The 14,780-nt window shown below is 35.1% G+C and overlaps 1 protein-coding gene, 1 long non-coding RNA gene and 1 other non-coding gene across 3 annotated transcripts; 1 reads left to right on the top strand and 2 right to left on the bottom strand.

The window, feature by feature from the left end:
* Positions 1–315: 315 nt before the first annotated feature.
* Positions 316–1,966, top strand: LOC117337082. Its single transcript, XR_004534750.1, has 3 exons — positions 316–569; positions 960–1,030; positions 1,830–1,966. It is a non-coding gene; the product is annotated as an uncharacterized LOC117337082 (long non-coding RNA).
* A 70-nt stretch (positions 1,967–2,036) lies between these two features.
* On the bottom strand, positions 2,037–3,560 carry LOC117338474 (ATP-dependent DNA helicase PIF1-like). Its single transcript, XM_033899828.1, has one exon. The coding sequence runs from the start codon at positions 3,558–3,560 to the stop codon at positions 2,037–2,039; it is 1,524 nt and encodes a 507-aa protein (XP_033755719.1).
* Positions 3,561–12,771: 9,211 nt separating this feature from the next.
* On the bottom strand, positions 12,772–12,843 carry Trnaa-ugc. Its single transcript has one exon. It is a non-coding gene; the product is annotated as a tRNA-Ala (tRNA).
* Between the last annotated feature and the right edge of the window lie 1,937 nt (positions 12,844–14,780).

The raw sequence follows: 14,780 nt of genomic DNA, 5'->3' as shown, positions 1-14,780 counted from the left end.
ACTATAATGCTTTACAATGGTTCATCAGATGGGAAAAGTGAGTCAGAGAAGACAAAACAATTACTGTCAAAGAGAAAAGTATGATATCCCTTATGTCAGGAATATGCCCATGCCTCGTTATAAGCCAAATCATTTCTTTAAATAAGCATGTACTTGTAATTTACTGACACATTGGACATGTAAAGGGTTCTCCGTCTTCAGTTAAGCGGGACCATTCCTCCTCATCATCTAGTTGCACACAATTTCGGTGAAACCATAAGGAGCACAAATCACAGCAAATCCACTGTTCATCTTCAACGTATGCACCATTACAAATTCCACATTTACCATGTGATGATTCCGATTCAGACGACTCAATACATGCCCTGCGCTTTCCTTTACCTTTTCCTTTACCCTTCCCAACTAATTTTCTCTTGCGTGTTTTTTTCACAGCCTCTGGCGCCAAAGCAACATCAGCACTAACAGACGTGAAGGTATGCTGTATTCCACTGGGTCCAGCTAACACATCCGAGTCCGTGTAGATATCCGGAGCTGCACTAGTACCAGCATCTTTAATTTGACCATGACTGGTATGCGAATCCCTTTGTAGTATTTCTCTTACAAGTATCCTGTTAATTTCCTCCTTCCTTTTATGAACTGACACAGTTATATTGCTGGTATATGTCTTGCACAATAAAAGGATGTCCTGTTTCGTGAAAGAGCTCTCAACCAAAAACTTTTGGTTTTGTAACAGCTCAGATTTTAATTTCAAGAAGGATACTTCTTTTCCATCTGACTTGTCCTCAATAAAAGATTTTATAGAGAAACACTTTGAACCGAACTTTGATCTTTTCATTACCCTTTTCCTTAAAGCTTGACATTTTGTTTTTTTTTCAAAAAGGTCAGTCCCTTCTGAACTTGCTCAAAAATTCAAAAATAATGTTACTGTTGAATGAAATAGTTCTATGTAATTTTCACAGGTAATTACCATTGTGAACAGTATGTCAGCAACATCATTGGACGCCCCAATGGAAGGACTTTTTTTTTTAAGGTACAAGACATTTTAATGCCCCAGAACATTTAACAATTTGGACTGCTGCCAGGGTTGAGGCCCTGGATTCAGTATCCTGACAAATATATCCTCATACAAGAGGGCTTTCATTCATCACCTTACATTCATTGACACATTTCATTCCTTTATTTTCTTTCAATGTATTACACACATTCATACACACATACATGCACACCGTCGTTACATAATACATTACATATGTACCCACTGCCCTGCATTCATTACTTCCTAAATAATTTCACTCACCATATATACATGTTTAATTATTACGTCACTCACTTGATTGCATCTCGCACATTGATTTCGCATATACATACATACATGCATACACCGTATGATATTTCGATAAATGGAAGGACTTTGATCCATCACCTTGGATGCTGTCAAATACTTAACGCAGGTTTGAAACAATTCTGAGTCCTTACACAGTTCTTCCTTTATGTTACCAAATAAATCTTTTCCAGATTCACTGAGGTTTTTGTGAGTAACCTTTCCACGACAAAGTGAGTCTAATCCAGTGAAAAATCTGAAAGTATTGTCCTTTCCCGTTCATTTTGTATTCTTTTTGTTTCCAGTAAACTGTCCTGATCTGTTATTGAATCTTGTAATGCATCATATGATGAACACAAAGAATTTATTGTATGCATTTGGTCTTGCAAAGAATCAACTTCCGCCTCCTTTCCATGGGCTCCCAGAACATTTCTCATCTTCGTTGAAAGTTTGTATTTCAATTTAGCTAGGACATATCCACTAATATATCTCAATTTCCCTCTTGCAGATGAGTCAAGATCTGGAGATGTGGAGACTGGTGTTCTGATTGCAGTCACAGGTTCAAGATTCAGATGCTCCGACAATGTATTGAAAAACTGTTTCTCAAGGTAAAATAAAATGGATGTTAACACTTGAAATTCTGGTCCATTTACATCTCTTTGGTTAAACTTCAAAACTGCTGAAGTACCATTTTCATATTCTGTTGAGATACATGTTAAATGTTTTGAAAAAAATCATTTCTGTGTTTTTGAGAGAACTTGTGAACATCTTCTGGATAACAATTCAATCCAATATCCTCAATTACTGAATACTGGTTTTTGAACCAGTTATCAAAACTCTGATAATTGTGTCTGATATCTTCTTCAAATGATAACATGATTGTCTCCATTGGTGTATCAATGAACTCCTTCATAACATTGCTTAAGGCCTCTTTTGATCTCACAGTCTGCACTTGTTCTATAAAGGCATCTTCGTTTTCATTAAAACAAAAATAAAAAAATTCATAGTCAGAATCAATATCTGGGTTGACTACAGGAGGATCACCACAGGTATCATCATATTCTTCATTTGACTCCGACAACTGCTCCTTTCTACAACATGTCAAATTGGCATCCACATGTCCAAGGTTAATGTTTTTATAAAAACCCTTTACCTGTATAGAATGGCTTTTACATAGAGACTTCTTGAAATTCAAAACTCTGAGTCCTGTTATTGAAACAGCCCGGCCGACAGCAACACCAACTTGACCAGCTTGATAACAGTTTTCACAATTAACAACCACATTATGTAAACTCATTCCTTGAGATTTGTGAACTGTGATAGCGTAGGCCACCTTCAGTGGCAATTGAACGCGTTTAGCTAAAATAGTTTTGTCGACAAGGTCAAATGTTGTAAATTTAGTAGTTTTGATATTTGATGTAATGTCTTTGTCATGTAATATAAATTTTACATCTACAGAATATGTGTCCAGTGCTGTTACGACTCCCCGAAGACCGTTTACTAGTTTATCACTTAAATTTTTGACAAGCATAACAGGACACCCGACCTTGAGTGCTAAGTTTTTTGGTGCTAAAAACTTATTCAGATAGTGGTGAGAACCTTCATCTTTAGACTTGTACACTTTAAGTTTTCCTTCTAGAGTGTTTAGTTTCTTGTAATTGAAGATATCAACATCCAGGTTCTTGGCAAATAACTGTGTTGCTGCTTCCTCATTTTCAATTGGCCTATTCAATGAATTTATAAAACCCACACTTTCATCCGAAACCTCCCCTGTTTCCAGCTCGTTTATACATTTGATCAAACTAACATCAGTTTGACGGTGTATTAAAGGTAAACAGATCTTATGCTGGAAATAGTCGTCAAACCAAGGTAGTGTAAAACAATATTTCCCGTTATCTCCATTCAGTTGATTTGAGATGGGTGGTAGTTGATAAAAGTCTCCAACTAAAATTACTTGAATGTTTCCGAATATAAAACTTGAATTCCTTACTTCTTTACACAGCACCTGCACTTGATGAAGGACTTTTGCACTGATCATTGACACCTCGTCAATTATAAGAACATCAACCTTTTCAATGTTGCCTTTTATTTTTTCAAACCGTTCATCGGTTTTGACAAGATGAGTGATTTCTTCATTGAGATGTCTGCCATCCTCAATGCCTGCCCACGTGTGCAGAGTTTTGCCCCCGACATCGCTACAAATAAAAGATACCAGAAGTATATTTCGTGTTATGTACATGTTGTACGTAAACAAGATAACACTATACAATGTGACTATCTCAGTAGAGCTCTTTCTATACAAATTATATAATTAAAACATACACCGACATGCATGCAACAATTAAGAATTAAGTTATACAGACATCAATTAAAAGTTGAAGGTTAGTAAAATAAAACATGGCAATCATGTCTAATTAAAAATTAACAGATTTGATGACTTAATGTGATAAATGTAAAAATATTTAAAGAAATGCAATCAAAAGTATCTGATTGTTTTTTGTTTTGTTTCGATAAATATATTAATATGCATTCACACATAGAAATTATCAAAATATACTAAATTTTATATGTGAAGAGTTTGTATACTATGGACCAGAGACTTATATACTAAATAATTAATATAGGTCTCTGCTATGGACGTAAGATTTGATTAAGAATCCCTATCATGCCTATGCATAGTATACCTGTAATGTGTGGCAGCTATTCCTGTTGAAGCCACAACAGAAACACATTTTCCGTCGCTGTTTAACTGTTTCACTATGTTTTTTACTATGTATGTTTTGCCGCAGCCTGCCTGGCCAGTAATCACTAAATTATGGCCAGAAGTGGCTAGATTAAAGGCTTCCCTTTGATATTCGTCCATGTTTTGTTTTGTTTTGATTGTCCCGTACTTTATCGATATTCTCTTACCTTTTCGTTAACCTTGTTGTCACTCGGAAGGCCTCGCTGGAGTTACCGCCCTTGGTATGTCATTATGACAATCCGCTAGTGTCGCTGAACATTTACTTCCGTTGGTTCAACTTTACAAAATGGAGGGAAATATGATTTTGCTAATTTAAACGCCGCTTAACCGGTAATCAGATGGAACGAGGCGTCGAAATAGTGTTACACGATTAGGATTTTTATCCATGAGTTGGGATATATAGGCCGTTTTGAAGGTGAGTGTTCCTGGTATATAAAAAAAATCGCGATATCTTCAGGCGGTAGCGGTAGTCATATCTAGAAGCTAGGCACCTTTTCTATTTTATATAGTAATGCGAGGCTATATAGTATATATATACAAATGTAATTTCTTACCCCAAGTACCTGTGACCCAGGCACCATAATGGAAAGCGCCCCTGTCTAGCTGATCCTTACACGGTTCATTCACTATTTATTACTTGATACGTGTATGTCAGCTCGGAATACATACTAAGGATATATACAAAATGTTAAAATCATTTTATCCATAAACTACAACACCCTGTCAGTGTTTCGAGACTGCAATTATTCCTCATGTTATTTCTCTCTTTGAAGTAATAAAATGATGCAGGCTGCATTATGCCGGGAGTAAAAGGTCACACTTTGAAGTGCAAACCCCTTTTTTGCAATGCTCCAAACGCACTTTAAAAGTGTATTATTTCTCCTTCGCCTAGGGGTCACGTGGCTGTAATGACTACGTGCCCCAGTATGGGAAAAAACGCGATGAATTTTTTTTGTGCGCACGTCTTGGATAATTTGTAAAGTTTTATCAAGCACGTATTATTATCAATCATCATAAAAGTATGATAGGAATTAACGAGTAACCCTACGCATCCGTAAATACCATTAACAAACTATTATAATCACACGACTATCTCATCCGTAAATACGATTAACAAACTATTATAATCACACGACTATCTCATCCGTAAATACGATTAACTAACTATTTCAATTACACGACTATCTAATCCAAACGTAATCGGTGGCGGTCTAAATGCAAATTGTTCTATACAGGGCGTTTCCATGACAACACTTTCTGGGTCGTTTTGTTTTTCTTACTTGTAATGAATATTTCCATTTTTTCTGTATTGACCGATTTGCCATTGCCGCATTTCACTGCTATACCATCATCACTGAAGGAGATACGTTTACATATCGTGAAATGCCACTTAAACTGACACTTTGAAATGGGCCATAATTTGGACTCATTCTGGCGGCCTAAATATGCTGAAAGGAAAAACAAACTAACTAGCCAAACAACGTCTGTTTTATAGGACAGAGAGTATTATAGATCCAGATAACTCGAATAATGTTGGTTAGTGGAGTCAAAAATATTAACATATGAATTGGTTTAAGAAGAATGGAAAGACTAAATATATTGAAATGTATTAAGACTGCCTGTAGGGATTGTAGAAATGGATGCTGATTCGTGTGTGCTACTCGTAGGCAATGCTGAGACCATGGACGTGAACCCGGCTCAAAGGGACCACTTCAAAGCCCTATCCCGTTATGTGACTATTAGCCACGCCTACCTCAGACTAGCGACTCCCTAGGGGACGAACAGATCACACAGTTGTTGATGTATGTAATTGCATAAGTGTTAGTCTTAAGTTTCACATTAATATATATCAACAATTGTCTACTTCTGAAACATGTTATATGAAAATGAGGTAAATTCAATCATAATGAATAAAACGAATTAGCTTGGTAAAAAGAGTTCAATAAGTGCCTTACTATATGATATCCTGTTTATAGAGAGTATTCCATTGATCCACTATTAGCATTTTTTCACTGCTATGTTTTTTTCTATCCCTAGATACGTGCGAAGTATTCGTGACGTCGGGTTACATTAAAGGACACGACAGAGGCGCTACAGGAAATAACTTCAAAGTAAGGTTATTACCAGTTTACCGACTCATTATGATGAAGTGTTTTTTTCTACTTCTAAGTTCACTTGAGTAGATAATAACTTCTGGGTTTAAAACCGTACATTACAGTACAATGCACGAGAAATGTTTTGTATCATGAATTATTTTAGTTCCATATATGTAAATTTATCTAAACGTTTTGGATAACTTCAATTTCGAATACAACTTTTATATTCATCCAAGTCCATGATTACGACTTTTCTCTGGCCATTGTCCAATCTTTAATATACATATATTATTGTAATTAGATACGACACTACAACATGATGATGTAAATGCTATGGTTTTATCTCTAACCATACCATTTTTAACACTTCAAAGTTAAAAAAAGCGTGTTAAAGCATAACGTTAAAGCTGATGATCATCGATGACAGTCATTCATAGCAAACAGTATACTTCTCAGTTCACAGTGATTACGTCATAATAATTTCCGTCTATTTTCCAGTGTGATCACTAAGTGGATCAAGATAGTTACCATTTCCGTCAAGTGACAAAACCAATCGGTAACCATATGTAATTTCTGTCATATTAATTTTATGTCAGTTATGATTGTTTCTATGTCCGATGTCCTTAAATGACCTAAGCTGTTGATATGACGTTAAATAATACAGAACCAACCCAAACCAAAACCATGTCTGAGGTTTCACGTCCGGCCAACGATTAGGTCCCCATTTACTCGTTATGAAGAAATATAAAACAGTTTTTGTTTGAAATACGCTCACTTGTAATATAGGTTCTGCTGTTGTTGGTTTATTGAGTCTGTACAATTGAAAGTAAATTAGTTATCTCTGTTTGCAACAAAAAAGAGTTCAGAAATCTCTTTAGTTCATCTATACAATGCATTCAATCATACACACATCAACTACCGAGTATTCACAACAATTCAAGTCGGGTGACCGAAATATTGTAGTGTTTGTTGACATCAATTTATGAACGTTCAATTTTATACCGGAAGCCATTACTATTTTACTCTAAACCGGAAGTAATTACAAGCGATTTACATGCCATAGGGCTTTTCCTGTGGTCGTTAAAATTGTTGACCGTAATGTGTATACATGTGCAGTAATGTGTTTTGTATGACCTTTACAGATAGATGATTAGACGTGCCTCTAAAATACACATCATTTCATGGTGGTTAGTTAGAGCCATTAACGTAATTATCTTATTATTAAATGATAATAATATAATGTGTGCACTGTTAACCATCGATATAAATAATTTATATCGATGGTTAACAGTGCACGCATTATATATATTCGGATTTTCTTTTCATTCAGAATAGACAATTATGTTTTCGATAATGTCTTCGACATTTTCTTTGATACTATACAGACCAAAAATTCAATAGTTGTAGAATACGAGGTATACAATTATCCATTGGGCAGAATGTGTAAAAAACACATATATCCTCTTTAAAAAGTGTGACAGAGTTTCGATGAGCAGGAACATTTGGCTCATCAGTGATCAAATGCCTATCCACCAAAAAGAAAGACAACGCAGGTTTAGTGTAAGCGGAGAATACAATATGTATTACGATGATGTAATTTGGATAACTATGTTCTGCTTTCACCATTCTCCTAGCTCCTTTTGCATTTGTCGCGTGATTAATGTATATAGAGGAAAATAGCTGATTCAGCCTAAAACATACATCCTAAGAACAACCCGACAGATGTGCTATCCGACATCTGTCCATCATTGCTAGGGAAAGATACGTTTTTGCCATTGTATTCTAATTGTTTGAAATGATATGTTTATTATTGACACTTGCACGTTACGTTGACTACTTTGGAACGCCTCTACCAGATACTAATGTTTATATTTAATGATATCTTTGTAATATAAATGCCTTTAAAGATTCATTAATTTGATTGTACGAGGGACGTACTAAAACAGATAGTGGAGGAGATGAGTGACAATGCTGATTACGTTATTAATTAACCCAGAAACATACCAGTGCCTGATATATAGTAGGCCTGTTTGTCTGGTATCTTCGTAGTCCGCGTGCCTCCTCGAGTGAGGAATGCGGACGGTACTGTTTCAACAGCTTCTAGACGCACGTACATAACACGTAATCTTAAGTGTTACAAGACCCAGGTACACAATGTAATCTCAAATTGATACAACACAACACGTTTACGGCTCTAATAAACAACTACAGTACTACAGGATAATGTAAACACAAGCACGCGTATATTGTTGATTATTACTTAAAACATTCTCAGTTAGTGAAACTTTATTTCCAAACACCCAGAACATAAATATGTTGGGGTTTTTTTCTCATGAGAACCAAATTGTTCTCTTTGGTTGCATTACCACGTAACCTAAACATGTCACATACCGACAACCGTCAAATGGACACCAACATAATTTAAAGAATCAGTTACATCTTCCTGTAATACATTTTTTGTCAGAAATTGGGTAACAGCAATGCATATCTGTATGATGACAGGCACCAAAACACATAAATGCATCCACGATTAGCCATCATCTGCGAATAGCTATATTACGTCTGAAATAGAGTGTGTATAGATGCTGCTTTGGAAGGCAATTAACAGTCCTCGGTATTTCACCTGCTGTCATTAAAGACATGTTTAAAAACGAAGATCGCCTCGTGTTTCCTACGTTTAATTAACGAAAATAACTGGCTAAATATATCAATCATTTATATAGATAACATGGTTTGTCCTGAAGCTTGCATATCCTATCTTTACACGTCCTGTGTAACTGTATTTAGCTTATCTTTACACGTCCTGTGTAGCTGTATTTAGCTATCGTTATGAACATCCAATATCATGTAATCATGCAATCCCTCTTCTTGGATCCCTGAGACTTATTTTCATTAATTTATTGCCAAATATTGATGTCGTGTGAGTATCTTTATCTGCAACACATTGTAAATTTCTAGATGTAATTTGTAACATTTCCTATTTGGAGGAGAACATTGTCAATGAAAGGCGATTAAGTCTTCTTTCACAATAATTCCGGTTGTTGCCAAAAGTTTTTACAAAGTTAATAATTTCGATGTCGATCACGATTTAAAACATCATAGGAACTTTTCTTCATGTTTGGTCAGAGAACATATCATCGTCTGTAGTGCTTTGAGGTGCAGCAGGAAAATGAACTATATTAGCGATGGCACGTCAAGGAGGCGCATATTCTTCTGGAGCGCCTTGTGGTGTATTAGCCGGCTATCCCTCTTTGTGCCTGGTGCTGCAGCTTCAGGAACGTCTGGGTTTGTCGGACGTTTTGTCGGTATCGGTATACATTCATTCTGTTTCCTCCTTTCCTTGCTTCCTTGTTTTCTCCTTATTTCTGCTTGATGCAGTTATTGTCCAGTGCGACAAAATGAAACTTTTTGTTGAATCATGAATGCTTTACAGAAATATTCGAAATGGCCACCAATCAAATGCATTTCTTTTTATTTAAGCATAAGTAAAGTCATTCCTTACAGAAAAAATCAATACTTAGACTTTAGCGATGACTAGTTCTGATATGGCTAGATCTACATTTGTTAATATTTTACCTTAGATACCAAACAGCACAGAAAAGTAGTCTTCCTTTTTTATTAATTACATCTTATGCCATTCCATGGTGTCCTCCCGGGTGGGCTAAATCATCAACATATAGTGATATACAATGTTCATTTGCTCACGTGCGCCACACGAGACTTTATCTCTCGGATGTCGTCTATAGCCCCACGCCCTTTTCTCGAGTAATTCATCTCCTAGTTTTACCACGTCTTGTCATTCCTATACTCAGACAACACGTGTTTTGTATAAACAAACAGCTGCTCAATTGCTGTAGGAATAACGAGTTCATTTGATGATAATACTTATTGAGTTTTATTAACAAACATTATCGGGGTGTCTTGTTAGTATGCTGAGAAGCGCACGTACAAGACACCGTTATCATACATGCACATTCTCTAAGATGCTATCGGCACCTATTATATTTTCTGTATTGTTCAACATATAATGTTGATTTCATGAATAAACCTAGTGTTACATCTTATTTTGTTGCTATTTGTAAGAAGACGTAATGTCCTCTTTAATGTTAAGAAAATAAAATGAATTTTTATACATATTTTTTATGTACATCAACTTAACATGTAGTTTTAGTTATTAGCATTGAATGTAGTAATGAATAATTATTGGTCTGGAAGTTAATATAGGCAACGTAGTTATCGTATTGATATCGAATGTAGTTAGTTAACGTATAGTTAAACATATAGTTTGGGTGTTGATATGAAGTTTTAGTTTACTACCATTCATTAACCTCGGCAGATTCCGGTACATGAGTTAACTAGCTAACATTTGGTTTGGTTTGTTTTTGTTTAACGTTCTATCAACAGCCAGGCCTAGCTAACATATTAACCACATAAGTGTATAACGTATTGACAATGTACTTATTTGACAAACTATGTCCGTGTTGATTAATTTAATGCTGATACATTTGAACATTAACTACAGTTCATGTTGATTAATTAAATGTTGATACATTTGAACATTAACTACAGTTCATGTTGATTAGTTAAATGTTGATACATTTGAACATTAACTACAATTCATGTTAATTAATTAAATGTTGATACATTTGAACATTAACTACAATTCATGTTAATTAATTAAATGTTGATACATTTGAACATTAACTACAGTTCATGTTAATCAATTAAATGTTGATACATTTGAACATTAACTACAGTTCATGTTGATCAATTCAATGTTGATACATTTGAACATTAACTACAATTCATGTTAATTAATTTAATGTTGATACATTTGAACATTAACTTAACGTTTAATTGACGTTCCTGATTGATATGTAGTTGATATATTATGCATGGATGACTTTTTCTGCATCTTTCTATAAATTTGTCACGTGTTCATCTCGGAAGCCTTCCACATGTATATATGTTACATAGTGTCTATCACTGCCATAGATGTCACCCGGACCCTTACACGAGCTCAGTACACATTCAGCATCTGTGTGACTTGTTGGAGATATACACAATCGTGTGGTATATAAATATATCGTTCTGGAATTCAGACATCAAGCGTCATTTGCGTAAATCAGCCAACCGATATATTATAAACAATTATTTCGTTTTAGTCTGACTGACGTCATTACAGTCTTAATCATCTTATTCTGATTTGCATATTGCACTTTACTGCTAGGCCGAAAACAACGGGTTTGTCATATTAAATTCCACGCTTGATTAAGTCACATTTTGTTACGTTAAAAACAGGAATTATGGTTTTTAACACCAGTTGGTTTTGTTATTTTAACTTCATATAGTGACACGGCAGGTAGTTAGTCCACATGTCTGTTTAGAAATCACATCAGAGTCGTGCAGTTGTTGAACATCTTGTAATGTCGACTGATGTTTACTTGAATGAGTTGAGTACTACCTATCCACATTTCCATTGGAATGTCTCTGTAGTAACTACCAGACCGACCTTTGACCCTTGCCTGTATATATAAAAGGTCAGATTATTTATACAAGTCTAATTATGTTTGGCATTTATGAAAAATGCTGAGTATTTACAAGTGTATAATCGGCCTGTCGGACGCCGGATGCTGGAAGTTGCCTCTCAGTGGTAAATTGGTACGTAAGTGCCAGTAAAATTCTGGACAATTTAAATGTCCGTCTTATCTCTTCTTTATTGAGATAATTATTTTGTCAAAACATATATCTCATCGTAGTTGAGGGATAATGACCTTTTCAACCGAATAGGAGCGTGTAAAATTCGAGGACATTTGCGTAAAATAGTTTCCATAAAAAGTAAAAGTCCACACAGTTACATCGTCGGAGACCCATGGTTGATTGCACTACGTTACGCTACACTGATCACAATCAACCGTGGGTCTCCGACGATGCACAGTTATGGCATTATAAATACGTGGCGTAAAACTTTGTTTCCGAAGTGAAAAAAAATTGTCAAACATCCTCTCAATTGACAGAGCTTAGTTTGACGTAAATATAATTTAAAACTAATCAGATACATGTATTCCAAACGTTCATTTTAATACATGATATCAATAAGACGTTCGTAAATTCAATATTAGCTCATTACTTATATATATATATGGGGCAAAGAAGTAATTCAAACAGTGTGGACAATGAGGCTTGTTAAATTTTCGAGGCAATCCGCCCCTTTATCAAAACACAAAAAATACAAATACAATTACATAGTATATATAAGAAGTACTGGAAATACAATAAAATACAATAAGATTAATGTTTAGTAACTGGAGAAACAACAATGAACCCTTCGGCAAACGTGAATATATATATATAAGATCGCCTGTATGACGGACGCTATAAATAATTGATAAGTGATAATTGAAAACGACAACTAGTTTGTTTCTTAATCGGAAATTATCAATGCAACTTCATTTTGGAAGTAAGGGTGAATCTGGTATCAACCTTATAAAACGTGATCTGGCTGAATGAAAATACATACAAATGTTTGCATCTGTCTTGTTTCACGTGTTTGTCCACATTATGCCACATTCCATCCATAAAATAAACTTTGATGAGAGAATAAAAATATCTGGAGATGCGGGGGATCGAACCCCGGGCCTTTCACATGCAAAGCGAACGCTCTACCACTGAGCTACATCCCCGATATAAACCTAATTATTTTCATATTAGCCTGGAGAAGTTCGGATTGATTTCTATGTTAAATAAATAAATAGAAATACAACGTGTGTGAAAAGTCATGCTACTAGATAATTTATACGAACATGAACTGTTTAACATTATCTATAAAACTTTCCGTTTGTCTTCAATGTCTCTTTTTCCCATTTTGATGTTCATGGATAGTATTTGTTCTCATTTTGATATTGTCATAATGCAGACAATATTGCACACATGTGAGATTTAGTCAAATAATATACATACACTTACAGTTGGAATATCGGTCGTTTACTATCAGACACAGACCTATATAATACACAGATCTGACGGGAGTGAGACAGGACACGATAAGACATACTACAGATATCGGTTATTACATAATCCACTGGCCTCTATAGTCGTGACACGTACATTTACAAAGTCTCCACGACTTGATATTTAAAGCAGAGTATGGGTTGAAGTTCCATAAAGCGTTCTATGTTTAGGTTTATAGATGACTAGAAATGATACAGTCTAACCTACATTACGTGTTTGTATAGATGTTGTGGTTTACGTCCATACGATAGATGGTCATAGCCCCTGTTTATTACTGCCACCGCTGGGAGAACGTTATGGAATATACATATTTTTGTATCATAACAACAATGTTTGATTTCTTCCCATATAAAGCATACTTTAACAAAACAGGTATGTACAAATAACTCTCCTTTTCTAAACAAGTAAACAGGATTGAGATGGATGTTCTAATGAGGCAAGGCTGCTTTTAGAGAGTACCAGATGCGAATCCATTAATCATGTAATGCATACGTAATTGCATATTTTTAAACCAGTATGAGTTTCAATATAAAACGAAGACACTATAACCCGTTTTTGTTTTTTTCCCTAGATGTGGTTTGTACAAAGGTGAATAATTCATTTTATACAGTCTGGTATTGTTAATTATTTTGTAAACCTCTACTATAGGTCAACTAAGCCAACCTAAAATCGTGCACTATCAGTAAATACTAGTTGCGTTGGAATCACGTCCAAGATGGCGACCCTCTCGTTGTTGTTGCCATGTCTTCTGTCGGAAACATTGACAGTAGGTGTTTGTGATATCAATAGTGAAAAAATCAACACAAAACATAAACTTTAACCCCAAGATTAGGCCGATGGTAAGGGATCTCGTACCAATACCTTATATATAGGAGTAAGTGCGTGCTCTCTGTCAAAACCTCGAATGTGAAATGTGTATTCAGTTAGTTCTTGACAGAATATCAATAAAAATAGAATGAAATTTAACCAAAATGTCAAAAGTTATGCTTCGGTACATTGTACAGTAGCAGAATTTCTGTCCTTTGACATACATGTAGTTATATTTCTTATGAAAGAGTACACGAAACATTTAATCCAATGACTTTCAAGACTTAAAACATGGCCACCATATGATGTTAAAATATACAACCTGTGATGATTATCCTGTCAGCTCATTAACCTGCACGAGACAGAGGTAGATATATATGTAGTTAACTTCTCTGTATGTGATAATTACCCGACGTCTGGATTACAACCCTGAACTAAATACGCTTCACAGCAGTAGCTGCCGAGACAGGTGGTATAAGTAAAAAAAAACTATCGCCATAAGATGTAATCTTGGGAACACGTGTCATAAAAATATACAGAGCGGCATTGCACCATCTGTGGTTTTCTGTATGCTTCACACATGATCCATGTAGTAAACAGGTTACTGGAATAAGTCACAGGTGAATGGCACCCTTCAATATGAATTTAGTAATATGTACAGTATAGACTCATGAAATGTCCTTCTTAGTCTCGTCACTGATGTCAGGAGTGTTGAAATCAACGAACAAATAAAATATTAAATAAATTATTTTGTTTATAAAAAAAGGAAATATTGAATAAAACATTTAAAGCATGTAAGCAA

Source organism: Pecten maximus, chromosome 11 (genome assembly GCF_902652985.1).
Source record: "Pecten maximus chromosome 11, xPecMax1.1, whole genome shotgun sequence".
In the NCBI taxonomy this organism is placed as follows: domain Eukaryota; kingdom Metazoa; phylum Mollusca; class Bivalvia; order Pectinida; family Pectinidae; genus Pecten; species Pecten maximus.
The sequence above is the reverse complement of the archived record's forward strand: the minus strand, read 5'-3'. Positions and strand labels throughout refer to the sequence as shown.